Source organism: Triticum aestivum, chromosome 5A (assembly GCF_018294505.1).
Source record: "Triticum aestivum cultivar Chinese Spring chromosome 5A, IWGSC CS RefSeq v2.1, whole genome shotgun sequence".
NCBI classification, from domain to species: Eukaryota; Viridiplantae; Streptophyta; class Magnoliopsida; order Poales; family Poaceae; genus Triticum; species Triticum aestivum.
Window position 1 is genome coordinate 652,320,988 of NC_057806.1, and position 26,011 is coordinate 652,346,998.

The window sequence follows — 26,011 nt, forward strand, 5'->3', positions numbered from 1 at the left end:
AGAGTTGAGCTAGTGCGGCAGCTAGGGTGGCCTACTGTGTTCTTGCGGTTCACCGCTCGGTGGGTGGTGGGTGAGGGTGGATCTCTTTGGTTGCCGGAGCAGCGGCTCCGGATGGTGGGCGTGGTGGCACCATTCCGGCAGGTGCCGTTGTGCAGGTGCTCGTGTGTTCCCTCGGCCGTGTGGGCAACGAGGTGGCTCACTCGGGAGGCGTCCGTTGTGCGGGTGTGGTCTTCGCTTCTACCTTGCTTGGATTCGGTCGTCGTCTGCATCTCCCCGTGGTCGGCCATGGCGGATGGACTTGGGTGATGGGGGTCACATACCGAGCGAAAGCTCTGCCTGATTTTGTCCGTGTCGGTGATAGCGACGCTCCCGTGCGCCGTTTCCCTTCCTGGAGGTGTCATCGTGGGTGGCCTCCGTCCACCTTGGGCTCTGGGTGAAATCCTTGGTCTGGCATGTTCTAGACCGGACGGTGGCGACGTTGTGGTGTCGTTCCCTCCTTGGAAGCTCCGTTTCATGAGCACGGTTCCATTTTTGGCCGTCGGGTGGGTTCGTGGATTGCAACTGCTTCTCTGCATGTGATGGTTCCATGCTTCAACGATGGCGCTCTTTCGAAGAGCTAGGTCTGGCGAGGTGGTTGTGTTCGAAGGCCTCCCTTTCGGTTCTTCTCTTCTGCGCAGCGTCGGTTCTTCGATCATGTTCGAGAGTCTTTGGACTTTGTTTTTTGGACTTAGCTGCTGCTTTTGGGCACCCTTATATCTTGCTGGAGTTTTTGTTTTTGTTTCTGTCTGTTTGTTTCCATGTTGTTCGGGTTGCGTTGAGTTGTACTATTGATTGTAAGGGCTTCATTAATTTAAAGCCGGGCACCAGCCTCCTCTTTAAAAAAAAGAAAATATACCTTTAACGATGAGCCAAAGATATACTCCCTCCGTTCGAAATTAGCGACCGTTAATTTCGAACGGGGGTTCTAGACTTCTAGTTTGCACTTCAACGGCAAATCCCAGAAAAGTGCTATTCTTTGAGTCCCGGGATATCAAGGGTCAGATCTGTCCAGGAAAGTTTGTGTTGATCTGACCCTTGATATCTTTGGTTGAAGTACAATTCGCAGTCGCTTTAGGAACGGTTTTGCGCAACCTGATGATCGGATTTACATCACTGAAAACCTCGGCGCAAGATCCTCCACGGACCATCCTTGAATCCAGCGATAGTTCCAGAAAAAAGCACTTCTGCCCGTTCCCTAAATCCAAGAGGGATTTACCTCATAACGATTCTTGTTGTTTTCATAACTCTACACGAGAGACGCTTCTGCGCCTCCGTATGGGTCGCAGTGCCATTTTGATCATTTGGAGCTCGGTGTTGCAATAGGCAAATATGAGCGAAATCGCTCCCTCGGCCCTTCTTCCAATAGATGAGTGGTGGCAGGAGGCCAGGTCGAGGACTCATGGCACAAAGAGGAAGGCTCTAAATTCATCGGCACTCCTAAATCCTAATAATCTAGGGCGCATTTGGAGGGAGAGGAACGACAGGATTTTCAACAAGAAACACTTGCCATTGCGAAGAGTCATCCATCAGATTAAAACCAATGCTAGGCAATGGATGGATCCAAGTTTTTGTCGTTTCATTTTTATAATATTTTCTAAAAAAAATTACGATCGCTAGAGTTGGTGTTCTCTTTTCATGTCTTCGTTTTGTGTGTGACCGTCATATTTTCTTTTTCGCCATCTATTTATAGCGAGTTGTGCCTGCGGCTTTGCTTTTGCTTCTCTTCCTTTTCTTGGTTTGCTGGGTGTATGTTGGTCGTGTAAAACCTTCCCTTCTTTAATATTTGCTCCATTTCAAATTATAAGATGTATTGAGTTCAAAAATAATAATAAGATGTATTAGTTTTTTTAAAGTCAAACATGTGCATGTTCAAAGTTTTTAGAAAAAAAAGTATTGATCATATAATAATACCAAAATTGTATCATTAGAACCATCATGAGAAGTATTTTTATATTATATATAATTTTTTTTGTATTGCAGTGTAATCCAGGTCAAATTTACATGTGTTTATTTTTACGAAAATTGATGCACCTTATATTCTGGAATGGAGGCAGTATTATACATGCAGTTCTCCAGCATCATTCAGAAAAAATGTACATCTTTCAGTCAATATTCAGTGAATGCAACATCAACAGAACAATGGTGAAACTATAAATTCAGTCCTAGAGATATAAGGAAACATATACGCTCAACTTTATCTACGAGTTTTATTTCTCGTGTACGCAATAATAATCATAGCTGTTCGCGCAAAAAGATAAGAATATAAATGTTCATGACTACAACTGACCGACCTGATTTACATAATTGTAACGACTGACAAAATCCAAAAAAGGGGAAACAACTCTCCCACATTTTACTCCCCTTTGGTACCAAGAATGAATTTCAACTATGTGCCTCCCTCACCTAACCTAACAGACCACACCACTTCCTGTCCCATACCCTATATCCTACAACAAGCATCTTCTCGAATAATATGCTACAACAAGCACGGCGACTCGACACAAAAAAAAAGTGTCAACAACTTGTTTAACAAAAAATTGGGGGAACTCTGACCTTAAGGACCAAAGAAACAAATAGTCCGTACAACCGATGATCAACCTGGCCTAACACAGAAAGCAATGACCTACACTCCTACAGCAACTTTGTAACCTCCTTGGGCCTAAGAAAGCTGACACCAACTCCAGCAGTAGCTTTGCAACTAGCTGGACATCAACTCCAGAACCAGCTCTTCCAGAAGATCATCCTTTATCATCCTCTCAACATCCCTACCTGCCCTCTCGATGTAATCTGCCAAATCTGGCCATTTCTGATTTAACACTTGTTTCTCCTTCTTATGCACTCTTGGCGCAAGTTCTTCTCGCCGCCGAGTCAAGACCTGCAACAATTTCTCCAACAGGCCCTCTGAGCCCCACGCTGGCGCCATATTCCTCGCGGTAGTTGCCCAAGGGTGCATGTCCAAACATGGGGCAAGAATTTCCGACAGTATGGAGTTTACCATGTCGAAGGTGAGCTTCCTGTCTGCCCTTGACCATTGAGCCACTTTTTTGTATTTCTTCTCAAGCTTGTCAAACACGTCATAGCCTGCAGGGCAATCAAGGGACTGGCACACCTTGTACAGCTGATCCTCCTCAACGCCATGAATACCAGAAGCAATTAGAATGTCCAGCAAGTAGCAGAACTCTCTTTCCTCTTCGTCCTCAAATTCACAAGGGGTGTCTTCAACCAGCTGTATGGTTTCATCAGTTTCAGTAGCCTCCATCTCAGAGCACAAGTAATTATTAATTGCAGCATCCACTGCTACCTCGGTAATATTTTCTTCTGATGGAAGCTCATGCCTTAGCTGGGGAGCTGCATTGGAGAGTAACACAGAATTATTAGCTACAGAAAAGAATGATTGAAACATTTGAATGGCAAGATAGCTGACCATCAGGATCTGTTGTATCCTGCTTGATGTTTTCAGCATCAGAAAAATCCCCAGCTGGATATTCAAGAACAGATACAGGGCTTGCCTGCTCAATCTCCTTGCAGGAAGCTCGGGGGATATAATTTATCCGTGCAGCAAGTGGACAGTGTACCTGATGTACAACAGAAGAAGAGGCTCAGGTTAGCTACCATATTTGAGCTAAAGCAAAATTAGAAGACAGATAAAATAGTTTCTACTAATATACTGACAATTGATAGCTTAGTAGTAAGCTTATTTTGAGTGAAAGTAAATAGCATAACTAGTTGGAAACAGAAGCCCGCCCCATGTTTCTGATTCTACAGACTTATAAAAAGTAACCAAAAGTGAAAGGAACCAAACTTATGGCAGGTCGTGTAGAGTAACAAGTTGCAAACAGAAACCTGCCCTATGTTTCTAATTCTACCGACTTGTAAAATAACCAAAGCTCCTATGCAACATAGTATCATAAGAAAATACTCCTAGATACTAAATGAGTTACTGGTGAAGCATTTGATCAGTATTATTACGAATAGTTCTTTTGTAATTACCTTCTTGAAGGACATCCTCCACTGATCATTTGACACTGTACCCAGAGAAGATAAATTGGAGTTATCACTTGTGTCACTAGTGTCACTTGAAAAAGATACTTGCAAACCATCAATGCTGCCACCGGAGGAAAAGCATATCGCCTTATCAGATTCACTGTTTGTACAGCTCCACAGTTGTTCAGGTGATTCCTCATTGAGTGGCTGTAACCTCCCTCGAACTAATGCATTATCCAACAAAGTTTGCCAGTGTCTTCCTGTTGACAAATCAGACTGATTATAAGTCTCCTCTTTCTTTACCATGTTGATTGCTCCTCCAGATTGTGTGTTCTTATGCCTCCGATTTAATGCACCGATGCGGTTTTGATTCTGGTAACTGCGACCAAACCGCCGTTGACGTAACATCGACATTGTCTCTGCAAGGGAGCACTTTGCACTTGTAGGGCCCATCTTCATAGAATCAGATCTTCCAGCACCTCTAGCTAATTGATAACTGAAACTGCACATGCCACTGGATTCTTTGGGTGTTGGAGTCTGCTTTGCATTGTTCCTACCTCTGTCAAGATGAAATTTAGGACGGTAGGGCGACCCATTATCCGACACAGTACTGGTGGCAGGAAAAAGTTTTTTATTGTCGGGGACTTGCTTCTCTGTTGGCCATGAAAAGGAAGGTTTTTCAGAAGCTGCCGGCATTTCAGTTGCTGCACTATGATTCCTTGATTCTGACATCATGGATGACAGAGAATGGTGGTTAGGAAGGCATTTTGTAGCATTGCCGCTGGACCTCTTACGCTTATATTCACATAAATCCGAATGAAGCTGCATCAAGAAAAAGAAATCAGAAACGAAAAGCAACAAACAATGGAGCAGTTTAAGAATATAAAATGTTTCCAAGTAGCAGAAATTTTATACTATATACTGTTGATCGAAGAATAGCGAGCAAGTGAACAACTTACAAAATCTTCTATTATTGTAGATCTACTGCTACTTGTGGAATCTTGTGATGATAGTCCGTAGAGACGCTGCTGCTTGTCCACATGAGCAAACCCTGAAGCAAAACAAGAAGAGGTCAACTCCAAAGTAAGCAGTCCTCTTTGTTTTATGGTAGTTTATTTTCTTTGATGCATAGCAAGAACCATTCAAAGATCAGCACGCAAGCGAAGTCACATCGATCTAAAATGGTTGCATACGCATGCCACCAAATATAATAGAGTTACAGAGGCGTCGCAAGGGACGGCGAAATTAAGTTGGATCCTTCTGCTTGCTTACTTGTTTAGATTGTTCGCGCATCTGAATTGTCAAGAGTACGCATCTAAATCGGCACGAAAAAAATAAAGGGGAATTGCGATATTAGTTTGGCTCATACTGACGTTGACTCGTCCTCATCCCCTACGCTCCGCAAGTTTTATCCTACTCTACACTAGTATGATGTTGTTTAAATTTTTCCAGACGGACCAGTTCTTCAGAAATCTTGCATGATCTCTTGCTCGTTGTTTGTTTTCCTGGGACAAACGCTAAACAGAGGATGCCTGTATTTTATTTTATTTTGTAATAATTACAATTTCCATGGTTTCTCCCTGATTATGTCCTGGAAGCAACTGATTAAGCGATGCAACCAAGCAACTAATTTCCATAACAGCTTAACAAGCCTCCATTCATTTCCGGAAGCAATCTAACTAGCAACCAACATCCGTTTGAAACGGCCCAGCGAAATCGACCGAAAACAGCACGACGAATTAGGCAGGCATAAAAGCAAGCACCAGGAACACGACAAGGAATCCAAAGCGCACGACAATTACAGTTAAGCAGCAGTACACCGGACGCTAACCTGCAGCGCTCCGCCGCGTAGCCGCGCTCGCGCCGCGATCCTCCGGCGCCGCCACCGTCCGCGTGACGACCCCGCCCGCTCCTCCCGCCCGGCACGACCGCTGCGTCCACCTCCGCCGCCCGCGGGTGCCGCCGCCGCCCATCATCCTGGCCCGCCAAGAGACGAGGCAGAGACAGCGGGCAGGAGCGTATTTGAGGGAGCGAGCCGGCGCGGGGAGGCGGAGGGGCTGGATTTGGGGCGGTCGCGTCGGGGAAGGAGGGGAATCCGGGAGGGAGGCGCGTCGGGTGGCGGCGCTTGCGCTGCTGCGCCCGCGCGGCAGCGGGCGGTTGCGCGCAAGGAATTCCGCACCTGCCCTTTTGTTTCGACCGGCCCTCTGGCCTCGCGCCCCCGTGGATTTCCGCTCACGTTCCGGCATCCTCGCTTGTCTCATTATTGTACCCCCTCCCCCTGCCCTCCCTGCGCGTGGGCCCGTGCTGACAGCAAAATTTTCTTTTCTTTTTGGTGACAGTAGTGCGAAATTTGTCTGCTGCTTCTTGTGAAGCGCTCTGGCCAGCCAGTTCAGAGTTCAGAGTCCAGAGTCCAGAGTCCAGAGTCCAGAGTCCAGAATGTGAGACTGGCTCACATCACATTCACATTCACATGGACGACGTGGCAATACTGGGCGATGGTTGCCTGCACGTGGTCCGATCGCATCGTCCGAATTGGGAAAGCCTCCCCTGCCGGGCTGGTCGTAGCGGGGCGGGAGGTGCCGGAAAAGTGGAACAATCTTTCTTTCTTTTTCGAGGGGAAAAGAAAGAAAATCTTTTTAAAGCGAAAATCTTGGTACGGAATGGTCATATAAAGATCGAGAGCAACCAGCCGTCGAGTGATCAGTGCAACAATTTCATCGTCGTTTGACACGGACGCTGCTCCTCAGACGTACGGCCCATACACTGTCGTATGGGCCCGGACCCACTTGTCAGTGGCCCCACGTTAGGGGGCCGTACGTCAGGGGATCCTGCTCCTTTTGACACGGCCGGTCTCTCTTGCGTGGTCCGCCCATCTCGCCAATCAAGCATAGCAGGAGGAGTACTTGATTAGGCGGGGAGCGTTCAACAGTTGGCCGGCAACGACGTACGGTGCCTGCCCTGCCGGTCGCCCGGGCACGCAATTGATTAATTATAGTGTCTGTAGTGTGTACTGTCCACGGGAAGAGAAGGGAAGGGATGACAGTGAAGTGATCGTACTACTTACTTCGTTTCTAAATATTTGTCTTTTAAAAAAAATTAAATATCCGAAGCAAAATATGTCTACATACATCTGTATATTGTAACCATTTGAAATGGCTAGAAAGACAATATTTAGAAACAAAGGAAGTATAATAAATAAAAAGGTTAAACAATGGAGCCGGTGGCCTTCGTTTCGGCTAGTTCCATTTGTCCGAACAACTTTTCTTTTTTAGACAAGTTGCCCAAACAACCAAATGAATTGACTGGTGCTAGTGGAGTGTATGTATTGTTAACCAAATGATCACACTTTCCACGGCTCCCGATGCCCCGAAGCTTCCAGACAATGTACTACGAAACTGAGATTTGCAAATCTTTGTTGGTGAGGCGTACACATGCACGGCCGGTGCAGCTGACCGATTAACTAATGCTCCTACCTAGTCTCCTAGTACTCTCCTACATGTAGTTAGATAGAACCACGCTCCAAATTTCGGTTTTCAAACCGCGCGCGCAGGTGCACTCTGGCTTAGATATTTCCCGCCTCATCGATCGAGAGATTAGGACAGATGCATACATAATTAGGACGGTGCTGACGTGCTGTGTCGTGTTTACGCTCCATACTTACGCGCCTGGCGATTGTCGTATACGTAATAACAAATCGACCACGACCCGGCACCTCCTGGCTACTCTACTCGCGCGCGTCCCAAGTTTGAACTGCATCCACACTCGCAACTCGTCTCTGTCTCCACTGTATACAACTCAACTGGTCAACTCAACGCTAGGAAAACCCTGATGCACAACATGGTCTTGGGCCTGTATTAGCTCACTCAGCCCCAACCAAGTCACACGTCCATGTCGAGTAAAGAGACCGGTGTCGGGATTTGGTGGACACGGATATGATTCCTGGCCGACGCGCCACATTGCCCCGGTCTCCTCATTAACGGCCGGCCAGTTCTTCGGCTCGAAAAGCGGCCATGTCTGCAAAGGTGCTCTACTAGATCTGGGCATGGTGGATACCCTCCTCTATGTCCCAGTGATGCTCCGGCGGTGACGGTGATCGATGGTGGGCGATGGTTAGCTTCATGTCACCGGTCTTTCTAGTAGTCCTGTATGGCTTTCACGTGTGTAGACGTTGTAATCCCATGTTTAATGCAATGTGTGGTTGTTGTTCAAAAGAAAAAAAAGAGACACATATATATGCAAAGAGGCAAAAAACTATGCAGGTAACCAAACACGTCGGAGGTGTATGTATATTCACAAGCAGCGGTTATTTGTACATACGCGTGCACGTGGTTCGATCGCGGTTATTTGTACATATGCCTCCACGCCGGGCTGGTCGTCGCGGAAGGTGCCGGGAAACCGGAACAATCCTGATACGGAATGATCACATATATATACAGATCCCGAGCAAATGTTGAATTGCCAACCATCAAGTGACCAGTGCTGATACATGATACATGATAGAACACCAAAATACACTTTGGAACGAAAGAAAAAGTAGAAGTACTACAATGTAACGCTTTTAAGGAAAAACAATAATCGGAAGGTAGTGAATACTAAAGCAACCATGATGGATGGATCCATGCATGAAATATCTCACGTATGGTAGAATTGTTTTTCTCTTCGCGCGAGGAGGGGAGACCTTGTATAGGTAGGACGAAACTGAAATTTGAGAATCGAAACTACTACACGTACGACTATGACTTGTTCGACTTGGTACGATGCAACATCCAGCCGTCGCTGGAGTTTGAATCCAACTACGGTTGGATCTGGTCCGTCGGACAGAATTCGTACGTGAAATGTCGTACGTATAGCACGGTTTGATCTTCCTAGATATACACACACGGCCGGTGCAGCTGACCGATTTAACTAATACGTACTCCACGCTCCAAATTTTGGTTTTCGAAACCGCCCGCGCAGGAGTAGAAATTTCCCGCCCCATCGATCGAGATTAGGACAAGTGCATACATAATTCGGACGGTGCTGACGAACGCTACCAAACGACGCGCGTCGGAATTTGTATTACTAACAAATTGGAAGTCGGCTGCGGTCGACCACGACCCGGCACCTAAGGCCGGTCACAGTGGGAAGGAACTTAGGAGTAACATCACACACTTTAATACAACTTTGCTTATGTGGCACGTATTTAATGAAGAGAGAGGTGCTTGTGGTAACTAGCTAAGTTACCGGAACATCACACACTCCAAAAAACAATGAGTCTATAACCTAATAAATACATCGTTGCATGACACTATATGAATATTCCCACCCACTATGAAGGTAGTAACATAGTCTAGGAAAGTGTGAAGTTACTAGCTTATGTTCTTGCCCATTGTGACCAGCCTAATACTCCTGGCTACTCTACTCGCGCGTCCCAAGTTTGAGCTTTCACACTCGCATGCAGGTCGTCTCTGTCTCCGCTGTATACAACTCAACTGGTCTTCCTAATCCGTAGTATATTTTCTGTACCACTCCTTCCACATAAAAAAAACTCCACGTACGTAACGTAACGTGCTCATGTGATCACTGGACACGCCCCGCTGATATTAAGCAAGAGCCGGTGCCCGGTCGCGCGCGGCCGTGAGACTACTCAACCGTTGCACCGTCAACAAGTGGACTTTGAGTCCCTAGTTTCAGTCTCTGCGCTGCGTTATCACTCGAAAACATACACAGCAAAAGAGTCTCTGAAACGAAGATTCATTTCGATGCCCAGACTCATCTACACCTAATGAACAGTAAATTAAAAAAAACAGAAAAATTCAAAAAAATCCGAAAACTCTGAACTGCCTACACAACTGTATACAGGGTAGCATGCATGCTAGCGTAATCCAATCCAATCTACTAATGGCTTGAGAAATCCTACTCCTACCCGTACGTGTTAAGCAAGGTTTTCTGGTCGCAACCGGACGAACGGGACGGCGTGATATCACTATCCGACTGTCTATTTGGAGCACGGAAACATTCGCACAAGATTCACATGAAGGAGCTGTCATCTTGTGGAGGATCAACTTCACACCTGGACCAGGAACCCGACGCATATTTAATCACCACCCAACTTTCCCCCCGGTGAAATCTCCTCCCCAATTGCACAAAATGCGAAAAAGACGAGGACGGAGATAGTACTATACATGTTTGAGTTGTTGTCTGACCTTAAGATTAATTTCTGAAAAGTGAAATTCTTCGTGCAGGAGGGGATGATGAGATCCTTATAACATATGCTGGTAATTGTACAAGATCTTCTAGAGGCGGTTAATTTTCGCCATCGAGAATGACTCCCGATAAAGCAAAAATATTCCCCGCAAAACAAAAAGATAAAGCAAAAATATCATATTTACTCGTGATGCTATTGCTGACCTTGACTGGCTTACTCGTGAATCAATTTGTCTGCTCCATACCAAAGGCACATATTCATATCACAAAGAATCCGATTTCACGAATGATGGAGCCTCTCTGTGTGATGTAGCTAGTTCCTAGTGAAGAAATATTTTGTTGGGTCTGTGTATGTGTGCACTAATAGTTGGTGAATCCCTAAGAAGAACCAAACCTTCATTTATATATTGTCATATGCTATCTTAATTGAAAAGTGTTACCTATGTTAACAACTATTCCAATTCCATTTTTGAAAATGTGATTGATCACAAATTGCGCACGTTAAGTATATATCTGTAAAGAGAAATCCTTATTATTTTTTGATTAAAAGAGTTTGTGTTGGTAGCCTAAGTAGTTCCTCACACCAAAGTTACTAACAGTCCAATTATTTTCAAAGCACTCATGGTTTCAAGCGGGACTCTGCCCTTTGGCTCAACCGGTCATCTAGTACTCCCTCCGTCCCGAATTACCTGTCACAGAAATGGATGTACGTAGAACTAAAATACATCTAAATACATCTACTTCTACGACAAGTAATTCCGGACGGAAAGAGTATAATACAAAGCAGCGAGATAACCAAAATGATGGAGACATAGATGTATCCCCAAGTTCACGTTCTCAAGGGAATGCTAATATCCGTCGAAGAGGTAGAGCAACCGAATGCCCTCAACGACAACTGACGTCTCACCCTTCTTGTCCGAGAGCGTCGCCCAACCCACGCCAGTGCTTCCTTCCGTACCGGTAGTTCTTATGGCAAACTCCAAACCCTCGCAAATTTCTTGGGGCTAAATAATATACACCTTGGATGCTCCCAAACGCATGATTTCCAACCATCTACGAGTCCACACAACTCCCAGAGTGATCAGCAGGACGGCGGCGACGCTCCGTGAAGCGGCCGGCGAGGACCGATGGATACCAATGTGGCAGTGTCCTCTGCCGTCGGGGCCGAGGCCTTCCTTCCTTCTTCTTCTAGGAGTAAAAAGAAGAGTTGATCATCGTTCACTTCCTTGCCGTCATGCTCGAGCCGTGGTGCTGCCTGCCTTTGGACCTGCTCCTGGACGACGACGACGACGACGACCCGGGGCTCTGGCTCAGGCGCCGCGGCGCCCCCCTCCTGCGCCCTCCCGTGCCGAGCGCCGCGCGCGCGACGCTGTCAGTGGCCGCCTCCCGCGGCTTGAGGGGCTGCTTGTTGAGGTAGGCCAGCTGCGGGAGGAGGTCGGTGACGGCCTTGCGCAGCGCGTCGTCGCCGACGTTGGCCTGCACGGGGTTGCCCACCAGGTTGAGCGCCAGGAGGGAGTGGTAGTTGGCCACCAGCTGGCCCAGCGCCTTGGCCGTGGTGAGCCTGTTGAAGCCCAGGTCCAGCGCCGCCAGCCTCAGCAGCCGGTGCAGCCCCTCCACGTCGCCGATCTTGTTCCCCGCCAGGTACAGCTCCCTCATCGCCGTGCAGTTCGACAGCCCTGATCCATCACCCACATCCATAAGCAGGATTGTACACAAAATGTTGCTTCGCAGAAGCAGGATTTACTGAAGAAGCGCAGTGCAATGCAAGAACCCCAGGTCTGGGAATTACCGTGGCCGATGCGCGAGATCCGGTTGTAGCTGAGGTTCAGCACGCGCAGCTTAGTCAGCTCCCGGAGCCCCTCGACGTTGGCGATCTTGTTCCGCGACAGATCCAGCGTGTGCAGGCCCTTCGGCAGCGATCCGGGGGAGATATGAACTGCATGACGAACAGAACAGCACAAATTCAGCAGCAGCATGTCTGAAAGTGCTACTGTCTGGTACAGTAGCAACTGACATTGCTGGATTGTATTTGCCGGACGGCGGTGCTGTGCTTACCGATGAAGTTGCCGGAGAGGTTGACGGCGCGGAGGTTGGAGAAGGGCGCGATCATGGGCACGACCTTGAGGCCCATCCCGGAGATGTGCGCCACGGAGGAGAAGCCGTTGAGGGACTGGACGATGCTGTTGGCCTGGGCCACGTCGTCCGCCGCCGCGCACGGCTTGGCCAGCTTGCCGTGGCCCCCCTTACCCGACGTCTCCCCGGCCTCCATGGGACGCGGACGCGCCACGCGGTCGTCGGTGAGGTCCATGCTCTGGTCGCCACCGTCGTCCTCCTCCTCGGCGATGCGGAGGCACCCGCTGTTGTCGATGCTGCTCACCCAGTCGCTGACGCGGTCGCTCAGGGAGTGGTCGGCGCAGAAGGCGACCCACTGGTTCTGCGATGGCGGCTGCGCCGGCGACTCGTCCACCATCGCCTTCTTCTTCTTGCGGTCGGCCGGCTCCTCGAGCGTGTCCGACGTGTACCCGCCGCGGGGAGTGCCAGCGTCGCTTGGGCGCGCCGACCAGGGCCGGTGCAAGTTGCGGTGGCTCCAGAGGAAGAGCCGCCACCACAGCTTCCGGCTCCGCGACGGCAACACCTGGCTAGACGACCGCCGCTTGAGCATAACGCCGTCGGCGGTGCGCGACGTCTTCACCGACGCATTGGGGCTCGCCTCGTGCGCGCGCCGCGGGGTGGTGACCACGAGGAGGTCGCCCGGCAGGTCGCCGTAGGAGCGCGACCGCACCCGCGTGCCCGGGGAGTCCCTCGGGCCAGGCCGCTTCGTCTCCATGTTGGAGCACGAGCGCTTGAGCTTCGCCGACGGGTCCACCTCCACCTCCGCTGCCGCAGCCTCCTCCACCACCGCCGTCGCGGCCTCCTCCCCGGCGCTCGCGGCCACCGGACGCGCGTCCGGCACGGTGCCAGTGGCATGCTTCTCCGGTCCCTGGACGTCGAAGCCGACGGACTTGTGCTGCGGGTGGAACTCGAAATCAATGTCGTCAGACAGACTGTCCGATCTTGCTGGCGACACCTCACTGGCGCCCTTGTGCGCCACCACGATGACCACATCGGCGACGATCTTGTCGCCGCATTTCTCCACCATGGCAGCGGCAACCGCCGGCGGCGCGTCAGTACACTCCACCGCCACCGGCTTCACCGTGGCGCGATCGCTCTCAGTTCCACCACCCTTGTCGGCATCACCAACCTGCTGAACAGAGTAGAGACACAATATCAAAACATGCAACCAAGCTTCACCGATCGAAAGTTCCAAACTCACAGGTAGACAGAACCATTCAAACACGTACCACTCGTTTCTGCCTCCGGCCGGTGAGCAGGATGGAGAAGCAGCTCATCTTGGCCATGGCCGCTGAATCCCGATCAGCTCCCAAAACAGAGCGTGTTTGCGATCATGTGCTTAGCCGTTGTCTATGGGAGAGGCTCTCCGCGGCAGCAGCGACGGCGCGGAGATGGCGTGCTCCTGTGCCCCCAGGCCCCATTATTCAGCGCGCGACGGAGCGGGGGCGCCACGAGGAAGGCCAGAGTGACCTGGGACGCCGGGAAGAGCCGGAGGAGTCGTCTTGGCAGCTAGCAGCAGCACTGCATCATCAATCAATAAATCAATCAGCAGTTTTGGAAGAGTGTGACTGATTGATTGGAGTCAAACCGCTGCAGCAGCAGGACAAAAGAAATTGATTCACGCAACAGCAGAAACAAACAGAGGAAACAAACAAACAAACAAACAAACTACTCCCTTCGTAAACTAATATAAGAGCATTTAGAATACTAGAATAGTGATCTAAAGGCTCTTATATTAGTTTACAGAGGGAGTACAAAATAGACGCTCATGCGCTGTACGGATCCGTTGTGCCAGCTCTCCGAATTTCTCTGGGGCCGTTCGTTCCCGTTCGAGAAGGAGAAAATGACAAGGGGGGAATTGCAGCACGATTGGGGCAGTGAATTGGGTGAGAAACTGATCTTGGTTTCCCGTCCAGGCACTGTGTAACCACTTCTGTTTGAAAAGGAAGTTGGTGAATAACCGCCAGTTCAGAATCACAGCAAGAGACTGACGCATGAAGAAAGAACTACTCTACAAACAGTCTCAAAAACTAATGGATGATTGAGAATTCAGAGGAGTCGCCCACACCCGCGGTTTCCTTGAGGCAGAAACCTCCCCGGCCCAAGACTAGTGCTATGAAGCTTAATTAAGGCGAAAGATTTCAGTATATATATATAGTTATAAAGGAAAGACGTATAGACGGTGCACGGTGCCGGTGCTGCGATGCGGCACTCGTGACACCGCATAGACGCGCCGGTGTCCGATGCAGCACCGTTCAACCGCGTTGCCGGGGCTGCGATGCAATGCTCGCGAGAATTGCCGAGAGGCACTGGTGCTCCGATGCAGCGCTGTCGACGGCTGCTGGAGCAGCGATGCAGCAGTTGCTGGGATGCTTGGTTCCTCGGCGCTGCCAAAGCTACAATGCAGCGTTGTTTGTGCGTCGATGCAGTGCTCGTCAGTGGACGTGGCGGGGCGCCAGCTGTTGCAAGGGGAGACGCGGCGACCGGTGCGCCCCCGCCGCGGAGCAGCGGCTACAACCGAGAGGTGAGCGAGTGGCGGCGGAATCCAGCGGCCCAGGACCCTACTGATTTCCTGTGGATTCTAACTAATCACTCCCTGAATTCGTACTAGCACTCCACGTACCCATGTAGATCCATTCCGTAAGGATTTCCCTGTAGGCATATACGTCTCCCTCACGCACACACAACAAAAGGTTGGGCCTATACATCACAGAAAAATACATCATTTAATTTGTATTTTGAAGCAAGTTTTTGTTGATATACTCTCTAGACGTGGTTTCAGTTCAACCAGTTATTTCCAAAGGGAGGTAATAATTCATATGGCTTTTGAAACGCAAATGCACCATCACTGTAGTTTATTGTTGTGGATCATTGTTTCTTTTTTTAAATAATTTGATTGTGTGCATCCTCCATGTCTTAACTGACTCTTGATATCATATTCTTGTATAGACCAAGTATAATTAGTATCATCTCGACTTTTTATAAATACTATAACGCCTTATATTTTGATACTGAGAGAGTATAAATAAAAGAATTTGTCTGATACACAATAGAGGGTGACTTATGAAAAAACAGACCTCTGAAGTACTACCTATGTAACTAAGTATAAGACATTTTTGCAGTTTAATTTAAACTTGAATATATACACTTGAATAAGTGTGTACTTTGTTTGCAACACTGAAAAGAGATACACCAACCAGACTACGTGAATTGTAAAGTGCCACTACAATCGCCACATACATGCACTACAATTTGCTCTTGTCCATTTTCTGGTCCAGTTCCACTCAAAAACACAAAATGAAGTTTTTTTTAACGTAAAAACACAAAAATAAGTTAATTCAGTGAGAAAACATTTGCCAACCAATTAGTTGAGGGCAGATAGGCTTTCTGGAGGCCCCACTATGCTTAATTTATATCATCTGTAAGACATCCTTGATGTATCAAATTTCTGGAGTACATGTCAAGACTGAAACTCTTATCAGCGTCAGATTTTGCCTTGGGCACTTTGCTGAACTGAAGACGTTCTTTCGATGAGAAATGAAACCAAGGCAACGACTGATTTGGATCCCCAGCATTTTGAACAAATATTTGGTCCATGTGAACAATGTTTTGTTTTTAGAAAGAAGAGGTTGAAACCCTCAGCCTCAACATGCGTGAATAGATGGTAACCCGTGAGAGCTGCAACAACTAATTTGAAACAGAGGGAGTAACTATTTTCAACAAAGTGGATTTTATTAATTCAAAATAAAAGCATCACATGGATAGAAATGTTGGGGAACGTAGCAAAAATCTAAAAAAATTCTACGCATCACCAAGATCAATCTATGGAGTCATCTAGCAACGAGGGGAAGAGGAGTGCATCTACATACCCTTGTAGATCGCGAGCAGAAGCGTTCAAGAGAACAGGGTTGATGGAGTCGTACTCGTCATGATCCAAATCACCGATGACCGAGCACCGAACGGACGGCACCTCCGCGTTCAACACACGTACGGTTGGGAGAGAAGTCTCCTCCTTCTTGATCCAGCAAGGGGAGAGGAGAGGTTGATGGAGATCCAGCAGCACGACGGCGTGGTGGTGGAAGCAGCGGGATCTCGGCAGGGCTTCGCCAAGCACCAACGAGAGGGAGAGGTGTCACGGAGGGAGAGGGAGGCGCCAGGGACTTGGGTGCGGCTGCCCTCCCTCCCCTTCACTACATATAGGGGCCAGGGGGCGCCGGCCCCTCTAGATCCCATCTAGATGGGGGTGTGGGGGCGGCCAAGGGGGTGGCTTGGCCCCCAAGCCAAGTGGAGGCGCCCCCACCCCTAGGGTTTCTAACCCTAGGCGCAGGGGGGAGGCCCAAGGGAGGCGCACCAGCCCATCAGGGGCTGGTTCCCTTCCCACTTCAGCCCATGGGGCCCTCCGGGATAGGTGGCCCCACCCAGTGGACCCCCGGGACCCTTTCGGTGGTCCCGGTACAATACCGGTGACCCCCGAAACTTTCCCGGCGGCCGAAACTGGTATTTCTATATATAAATCTTTACCTCCGGGCCATTCCGGAATTCCTCGTGACGTCCGGGATCTCATCCGGGACTCCGAACAACTTTCGGGTTACCGCATACTAATGTCTCTACAACCCTAGCGTCACCGAACCTTAAGTGTGTAGACCCTACGGGTTCGGGAACCATGCAGACATGACCGAGACAACTCTCCGACCAATAACCAACAGCGGGATCTGGATACCCATGTTGGCTCCCACATATTCCACGATGATCTCATCGGATGAACCACGATGTCGAGGATTCAATCAATCCCGTATTCAAGTCCCTTTGTCAATCGGTACGTTACTTGCCCGAGATTCGATCGTCGGTATCCCAATACCTTGTTCAATCTCGTTACTGGCAAGTCACTTTACTCGTTCCGTAACACATCATCCCGTGACCAACTACTTAGTCACACTGAGCTCATTATGATGATGCATTACTGAGTGGGCCCAGAGATACCTCTCCGTCATACGGAGTGACAAATCACAGTCTCGATTCATGCCAACCCAACAGACACTTTCGAAGATACCTGTAGTGTACCTTTATAGCCACCCAGTTATGTTGTGATGTTTGGCACACCCAAAGCACTCCTACGGTATCCGGGAGTTGCACAATCTCATGGTCTAAGGAAATGATACTTGACACTTAGAAAAGCTCTAACAAACGAACTACACGATCTGGTGCTATGCTTAGGATTGGGTCTTGTCCATCACATCATTCTCCTAATGATGTGATCCCGTTCTCAATGACATCCAATGTCCATGGTCAGGAAACCGTAACCATCTATTGATCAACGAGCTAGTCATCTAGAGGCTTACTAGGGACATGTTGTGGTCTATATATTCACACATGTATTATGATTTCCGGATAACACAATTATAGCATGAACAATAGACAATTATCATGAACAAGGAAATATAATAATAACCATTTTATTATTGCCTCTAGGGCATATTTCCAACAGTCTCCCACTTGCACTAGAGTCAATAATCTAGTTACATTGTGATGAAACGAACACCCATAGAGTTCTGGCATTGATCATGTTTTACTAGAGGGAGAGGTTTAGTCAACGGATCTGCGACATTCAGGTCCGTATGCACTTTACAAATATATATGTCTCCATTTTGAACATTTTCACGAATGGAGTTGAAGCGACGCTTGATATGTCTGGTCTTCCTGTGAAACCTGGGCTCCTTGGCAAGGGTAATAGCTCCAGTGTTGTCACAGAAGAGAGTCATCGGGCCCGACGCATTGGGAATAACTCCTAGGTCGGTAATGAACCCCTTCACCCAGATTGCTTCTTGTGCTGCCTCCGAGGCTCCCATGTACTCCGCTTCACATGTAGATCCTGCCACGACGCTTTTCTTGCAACTGCACCAGCTGACTGCCCCACCATTCAAAATATACACGTATCCGGTTTGTGACTTGGAGTTATCCAGATCCGTGTCGAAGCTAGCATCGACGTAACCCTTTACGACGAGCTCTTCATCACCTCCATAAACGAGAAACATGTCCTTAGTCCTTTTCAGGTACTTCAGGATATTCTTGACCGCTGTCCAGTGTTCCATGCTGGGATTACTTTGGTACCTTCCTACCAAACTTACGGCAAGGTTTACATCAGGTCTGGTACACAGCATGGCATACGTGATAGACCCTATGGCCGAGGCATAGGGGACGACACTCATCTTTTCTCTATCTTCTGCCGTGGCCGGGCATTGAGCCGTGCTCAATCTCGTACCTTGCAACACAGGCAAGAACTCCTTCTTTGACTGATCCATATTGAACTTCTTCAATATATTGTCAAGGTACGTACTCTGTGAAAGACCAATGAGGCGTCTCGATCTATCTCTATAGATCTTGATGCCTAATATGTAGGCAGCTTCTCCAAGATCCTTCATTGAAAAACACTTGTTCAAGTAGGCCTTTATGCTTTCCAAGAATTCTATATCATTTCCCATCAATAGTATGTCATCCACATACAATATGAGAAATGCTACAGAGTCCCCACTCACTTTCTTGTAAACGCAGGCTTCTCCATAAGTCTGTGTAAACCCAACGCTTTGATCATCTCATCAAAACGAATGTTCCAACTCCGAGATGCTTGCACCAGCCCATAGATTGAGCGTTGGAGCTTGCACACCTTGTCAGCATTCTTAGGATCGACAAAACCTTCCGGCTGCATCATATACAATTCTTCCTTAAGGAAACCCTTAAGGAATGCCGTTTTGACGTCCATTTGCCATATCTCATAATCATAAAATGCGGCGATTGCTAACATGATTCGGACGGACTTCAGCTTTGCTACGGGTGAGAAAGTCTCATCGTAGTCAACCCCTTGAACTTGTCGATAACCCTTAGCGACAAGCCGAGCTTTATAGATGGTCACATTATCGCGTCTGTCTTCTTCTTAAAGATCCATTTATTTTCTATGGCTCTCCGATCATTGAGCAATTCAGTCGAAGTCCATACTTCGTTTTCATACATGGATCCTATCTCGGATTTCATGGCTTCCAGCCATTTTTCGGAATCTGGGCCCGCCATCACTTCTTCATAGTTCGAAGGTTCACCATTGTCTAACAACATGATTTCCAAGACAGGGTTGTTGTACCACTTAGGTGCGGAACATGTCCTTGTGGACCTACGAAGTTCAGTAGCAACTTGATCTGAAGTTTCATGATCATCATCATTAACTTCCTCTCTAGCCGGTGCAGGCACCTCAGGAACATTTTCCTGAGCTGCGCCACTCTCCGGTTCAAGAGGCAATACTTCATCAAGTTCTACTTTCCTCCCACTTACTTCTTTCGAGAGAAAGTCTTTCTCTAGAAAGGATCCATTCTTGGCAACAAAGATCTTGCCTTCGGATCTGAGGTAGAAGGTATACCCAATAGTTTCTTTAGGATATCCTATGAAGACGCATTTTTTCGTTTTGGGTTCGAGCTTTTCAGGTTGAAGTTTCTTCACATAAGCATCGCATCCCCAAACTTTTAGAAAAGACAACTTAGGTTTCTTCCCAAACCATAATTCATACAGTGTCGTCTCAACGGATTTCGACGGAGCCCTATTTAAAGTGAATGCGGCAGTCTCTAAAGCATAGCTCCAAAATGACAGCGGTAGATCGGTAAGAGACATCATAGATCGCACCATATCCAATAGAGTGCGATTACGACGTTCGGACACACCATTACGCTAAGGTGTTCCAGGCGGCGTGAGTTGTGAAACTATTCCACATTTCCTTAAGTGCGTGCCAAATTCATGACTCAAATATTCTCCCCCACGATCTGATCGCAAGAACTTGATTTTCCTGTCACATTGATTCTCAACCTCACTCTGAAATTCCTTGAACTTTTCAAAGGTTTCAGACTTGTGTTTCATTAAGTAGACATACCCATATCTACTCAAGTCATCAGTGAGGGTGAGAACATAATGATAGCCACCGCGAGCCTCAACACTCATTGGACCGCACACATCAGTATGTATGATTTCCAACAAGTTGGTTGCTCGCTCCATTGTTTCGGAGAATGGAGTCTTGGTCATTTTTCTCATGAGGCATGGTTCGCACGTGTCAAATGATTCATAATCAAGAGACTCCAAAAGTCCATCTGCATGGAGTTTCTTCATGCATTTGACACCAATGTGACCAAGGCGGCAGTGCCATAAGTATGTGGGACTACCATTATCAACTTTACATCTTTTGGTATTCACACTATGAATATGTGTAACATCACGTTCGAGATTAAATAAGAATAAACCATTGACCAGCGGGGCATGACCATAAAACATATCTCTCATATAAATAGAACAACCATTATTCTCGGATTTAAATGAGTAGCCATCTCGTATTAAACGAGATCCTGATACAATGTTCATGCTCAAAATTGGCACTAAATAACAATTATTGAGGTTTAAAACTAATCCCGTAGGTAAATGTAGAGGTAGCGTGCCGACGGCGATCACATCGACCTTGGAACCATTCCCGACGCGCATCGTCACCTCGTCCTTCGCCAGTCTCCGCTTATTCCACAGCTCCTGTTTTGAGTTACAAATATGAGCAACCGCACCGGTATCAAATACCCAGGAGCTAGTACGAGTACTGGTACGGTACACATCAATAACATGTATATCACATATACCTTTGGTGCTGCCGGCCTTCTTGTCCGCTAAGTACTTGAGGCAGTTCCGCTTCCAGTGACCACTTCCCTTGAAATAAAAACACTCAGTCTCGGGCTTGGGTCCATTCTTTGGCTTCTTCTCGGCAGCTTGCTTACCGGGCGCGGCAACCCCTTGCCATCCTTCTTGAAGTTCTTTTTACCCTTGCCTTTCTTGAACTTAGTGGTTTTATTCACCATCAACACTTGATGTTCCTTTTTGATTTCCACCTCCGCTGATTTCAGCATCGAATATACCTCAGGAATGGTCTTTTCCATCCTCTGCATATTGAAGTTCATCACAAAGCTCTTGTAGCTAGGTGAGAGCGACTGAAGGATTCTGTCAATGACCGCATCATCAGGGAGATTAACTCCCAGCTGAGACAAGCGGTTGTGCAACCCAGACATTTTGAGTATGTGCTCGCTGACGGAACTATTCTCCTCCATCTTACAACTGTAGAACTTGTCGGAGACTTCATATCTCTCGACCTGGGCATGAGCTTGGAAAACCATTTTTAGCTCTTGGAACATCTCATATGCTCCGTGTTGTTCAAAACGCTCCTGGAGCCCCGGTTCTAAGCTGTAAAGCATGCCGCACTGAACCAGGGAGTAATCATTAACACGGGACCGCCAAGCGTTCATAACGTCTTGGTTTGCTGGGGTGGTGCTTCACCTAGCGGTGCTTCAAGGACATATGCTTTCTTGGCAGCTATGAGGATGATCCTCAAGTTCCGGACCCAGTTCGTATAGTTGCTACCATCGTCTTTCAACTTGGTTTTCTCTAGGAACGCGTTGAAGTTGAGGACAACATTAGTGTGGGCCATTTAATCTACAAGACATATTGCAAAGATTTTAGACTATGTTCATGATAATTAAGTTCATCTAATCCAATTATTAATGAACTCCCACTCAGATAGACATCCCTCTAGTCATCTAAGTGATACATGATTCGAGTCAACTAGGCCGTGTCCGATCATCACGTGAGACGGACTAGTCATCATCGGTGAACATTTTCATGTTGATCGTATCTTCTATACGACTCATGTTTGACCTTTCGATCTTCCGTGTTCCCAGGCCATGTCTGTACATGCTAGGCTCGTCAAGTCAACCTAAGTGTATTACGTGTGTAAATCTGGCTTACACCCGTTGTATGCGAATGTTAGAACCTATCACACCCGATCATCACGTGGTGCTTCGGAACAACGGACCTTAGCAACGGTGCACAGTTAGAGGGAACACTTTCTTGAAATTATTGCGAGGGATCATCTTATTTATGCTACCGTCGTTCTAAGCAAATAAGATGTAAGACATGATAAACATCACATGCAATCAAATAGTGACATGATATGACCAATATCATTTTGCTCCTTTTGATCTCCATCTTCGGGGCGCCATGATCATCGTCGTCACCGGCATGACACCATGATCTCCATCATCGTGTCTTCATGAAGTTGTCTCGTCAACTATTACTTCTACTACTATGGCTAACGGTCAGCGATAAAGTAAAATAATTACATGACGTTTATGTTGACACGCAGGTCATAAATAAATTAAGACAACTCCTATGGCTCTTGTCGGTTGTCATACTCATCGACATGCAAGTCGTGATTCCTATTACAAGAACATGATTAATCTCATACATCACATATATTATTCATCACATCCTTTTGGCCATATCACATCCACGGCATATGCTGCAAAAACAAGTTAGACGTCCTCTAATTGTTGTTGCAAGTTTTTACGTGGCTGCTATAGGTTTCTAGCAAGAACATTTATTACCTACCCCAAAACCACAACGTGATATGCCAATTTCTATTTACCCTTCATAAGGACCCTTTTCATCGAATCCGATCCGACTAAAGTGGGAGAGACAGACACCCGCTAGCCACCTTATGCAACTAGTGCATGTCAGTCGGTGGAACCAGTCTCACGTAAGCGTACGTGTAAGGTCGGTCCGGGCCGCTTTTGTTGGGTTTCGTAGTAATTTCAAAAAAATTCCTACGCACACGCAAGATCATGTGATGCATAGCAACGAGAGGGGAGAGTGTTGTCTACGTACCCACGCAGACTGACTACGGAAGCGTTGACACAACGTAGAGGAAGTAGTCGTATGTCTTCACGATCCAACCGATCAAGCACCGAAACTACGGCACATCCGAGTTCGAGCACACGTTCAGCTTGATGACGATCCCCGGACTCCGATCCAGCAAAGTGTCGGGGAAGAGTTCCGTCAGCACGACAGCGTGGTGACGATCTTGATGTACTACTGCAGCAGGGCTTCGCCTAAACTCCGCTACAGTATTATCGAGGAATATGGTGGCTGGGGGCACCGCACACGGCTAAGGAATAGATCACGTGGATCAACTTGTGTGTTTCTGGGGTGCCTCTGCCTCAGTATATAAAGGAGCCAAGGGGGAGGGGGCCGCCGGCCAGGAGGAGGGCGCAGGAGGAGTCCTACTCCTACCGGGAGTAGGACTCCCCCCCCCCAATCCTAGTTGGACTAGGATTCCCCGAGGGGGAAAGAGAGAGAGGGGGCCGGCCACCTCTCCTAGTCCTAATAGGACTAGGGGAGGGGGGAGGCGCGCGGCCACCTTGGGCTGCCCCTTTCTCCTTTCCACTAAAGCCCATTAAGGCACATATGGCTCCCGGGGGGTTCCGGTAACCTCCCGGTACTCCGGTAAAATCCCGATTTCACCCTCCAAACATAGGCTTTCAATATGTCAATCTTTATGTCTCGACCATTTTGAGACTCCTCGTCATGTCCGTGATCACATCCGGGACTCCGAACAACCTTCGGTACATCAAAATGCATAAACTCATAATATAACTGTCATCGTAACCTTAAGCGTGCGGACCCTACGGGTTCGAGAACAATGTATACATGACCGAGACATGTCTCCGGTCAATAACCAATAGCGGGACCTGTATGCCCATATTGGCTCCTACATATTCTATGAAGATCTTTATCGGTCAGACCGCATAACAACATACGTTGTTCCCTTTGTCATCGGTATGTTACTTGCCCGAGATTCGATCGTCGGTATCCAATACCTAGTTCAATCTCGTTACCGGCAAGTCTCTTTACTCGTTCCGTAATACATCACCTCACAACTAACATATTAATTGTAATGCATGCAAGGCTTTATGTGATGTGCATTACCGAGAGGGCCCAGAGATACCTCTCCGACAATCGGAGTGACAAATCCTAATCTCGAAATACGCCAACCCAACATGTACCTTTGGAGACACCTGTAGTGCTCCTTTATAATCACCCAGTTACGTTGGGACGTTTGGTAGCACCCAAAGTGTTCCTCCGGTAAACGGGAGTTGCATAATCTCATAGTCATAGGAACATGTATAAGTCATGAAGAAAGCAATAGCAACATACTAAACGATCGGGTGCTAAGCTAATGGAATGGGTCATGTCAATCAGATCATTCAACTAATGATGTGATCCCGTTAATCAAATAACAACTCTTTTGTCCATGGTTAGGAAACATAACCATCTTTGATTAACAAGCTAGTCAAGTAGAGGCATACTAGTGACACTCTGTTTGTCTATGTATTCACACATGTATTATGTTTCCGGTTAATACAATTCTAGCATGAATAATAAACATTTATCATGATATAAGGAAATAAATAATAACTTTATTATTGCCTCTAGGGCATATTTCTTCAGTCTCCCACTTGCACTAGAGTCAATAATCTAGATCACATCACCATGTGATTAACATCGATAGTTCACATCATAATGTGATTAACACCCATAGTTCACATCGCCATGTGACCAACACCCAAAGGGTTTACTAGATTCAGTAATCTAGTTCACATCGCTATGTGATTAACACCCAAAGAGTACTAAGGTGTGATCATGTTTTGCTTGTGAGAGAATCTTAGTCAACGGGTCTGCCATATTCAGATCCACATGTATTTTACAAATTTCTATGTCAATAATGCTCTGCATGGAGCTACTCTAGCTAATTGCTCCCACTTTCAATATGTATCTACATCGAGACTTAGAGTCATCTAGATTAGTGTCAAAACTTGCATCGGCGTAACCCTTTACGACGAACCTTTTTGTCACGTCCATAATAGAGAAACATATCCTTATTTCACCAAGGATAATTCTGACCGCTGTCCAGTGATCTACTCCTAGATCACTATTGTACTCCCTTGCTTAACACAGTGTAGGGTATACAATAGATCTGGTACACAGCATGACATACTTTATAGATCCTATGGCTGAGGCATAGGGAATGACTTTCATTCTATTTCTATCTTCTGCCATGGTCGGGCTTTGAGTCTTACTCAATTTCACACCTTGCAACCCAGGCAAGAACTCTTTCTTTGACTGTTCCATTTTGAACTACTTCAAAATCTTGTCAAGGTATGTACTCATTGAAAAAACTTATCAAGCGTCTTGATCTATCTCTATAGATCTTGATGCTCAATATGTAAGCAGCTTTACCAAGGTCTTTCTTTGAAAAACTCCTTTCAAACACTCCTTTATGCTTTGCAGAATAATTCTACATTATTTCCGATCAACAATATGTCATACACATATATTTATCAGAAATGATGTAGTGCTCCCACTCACTTTCTTGTAAATATAGGCTTCACCGCAAGTCTGTATAAAACTATATGCTTTGATCAACTCATCAAAGCGCATATTCCAACTCCGAGATGCTTGCACCAGTCCATAGATGGATCGCTGGAGCTTGCACATTTTGTTAGCACCTTTCGGATTGATAAAACCTTCTGGTTGCATCATATACAACTCTTCTTTAATAAATCCATTAAGGAATGCAGTTTTGTTTATCCATTTGCCAGATTTCATAAAATGCGGTAATTACTAACATGATTCGGATAGACTCAAGCATAGATATGAGTGAGAAGCTCTCATCGTAGTCAACACCTTGAACTTGTCGAAAACCTTTTGCGACAATTCTAGCTTTGTAGATAGTAACACTACTATCAGCGTCCGTCTTCCTCTTGAAGATCCATTTATTCTCAATTGCTTG

At 47.1% G+C, this 26,011-nt stretch overlaps 2 protein-coding genes and 1 long non-coding RNA gene across 4 annotated transcripts; 1 reads left to right on the forward strand and 2 right to left on the reverse strand.

Annotated features, from left to right (window-relative positions):
* Positions 1-2,576: 2,576 nt before the first annotated feature.
* LOC123105652 (uncharacterized) lies at positions 2,577-6,245 on the reverse strand. Its single transcript, XM_044527754.1, has 5 exons — positions 5,855-6,245; positions 4,983-5,074; positions 4,030-4,845; positions 3,464-3,614; positions 2,577-3,387 (listed from the first exon to the last, which is right to left on the reverse strand). The coding sequence occupies exons 1-5, from the start codon at positions 5,997-5,999 to the stop codon at positions 2,738-2,740; spliced, it is 1,854 nt and encodes a 617-aa protein (XP_044383689.1). The 5' UTR covers positions 6,000-6,245; the 3' UTR covers positions 2,577-2,737.
* LOC123105653 (uncharacterized) lies at positions 3,411-5,242 on the forward strand. Its single transcript, XR_006450966.1, has 2 exons — positions 3,411-3,642; positions 5,003-5,242. It is a non-coding gene; the product is annotated as an uncharacterized lncRNA (long non-coding RNA).
* A 4,756-nt stretch (positions 6,246-11,001) lies between the features above and the next one.
* On the reverse strand, positions 11,002-14,088 carry LOC123105654 (uncharacterized). Of its 2 annotated transcripts, none has more exons than XM_044527757.1 (4): positions 13,551-14,088; positions 12,265-13,450; positions 11,999-12,145; positions 11,002-11,885 (listed from the first exon to the last, which is right to left on the reverse strand). In XM_044527757.1, exons 1-4 carry the CDS (start codon positions 13,605-13,607, stop codon positions 11,428-11,430), a joined length of 1,848 nt encoding a protein of 615 aa, XP_044383692.1. In that variant the 5' UTR covers positions 13,608-14,088; the 3' UTR covers positions 11,002-11,427. The 2 variants fall into 2 exon arrangements, with proteins under 2 accessions (XP_044383692.1, XP_044383690.1); XM_044527755.1 differs by having other exon boundaries at positions 12,265-13,453; positions 13,551-14,081.
* Positions 14,089-26,011: the final 11,923 nt, after the last annotated feature.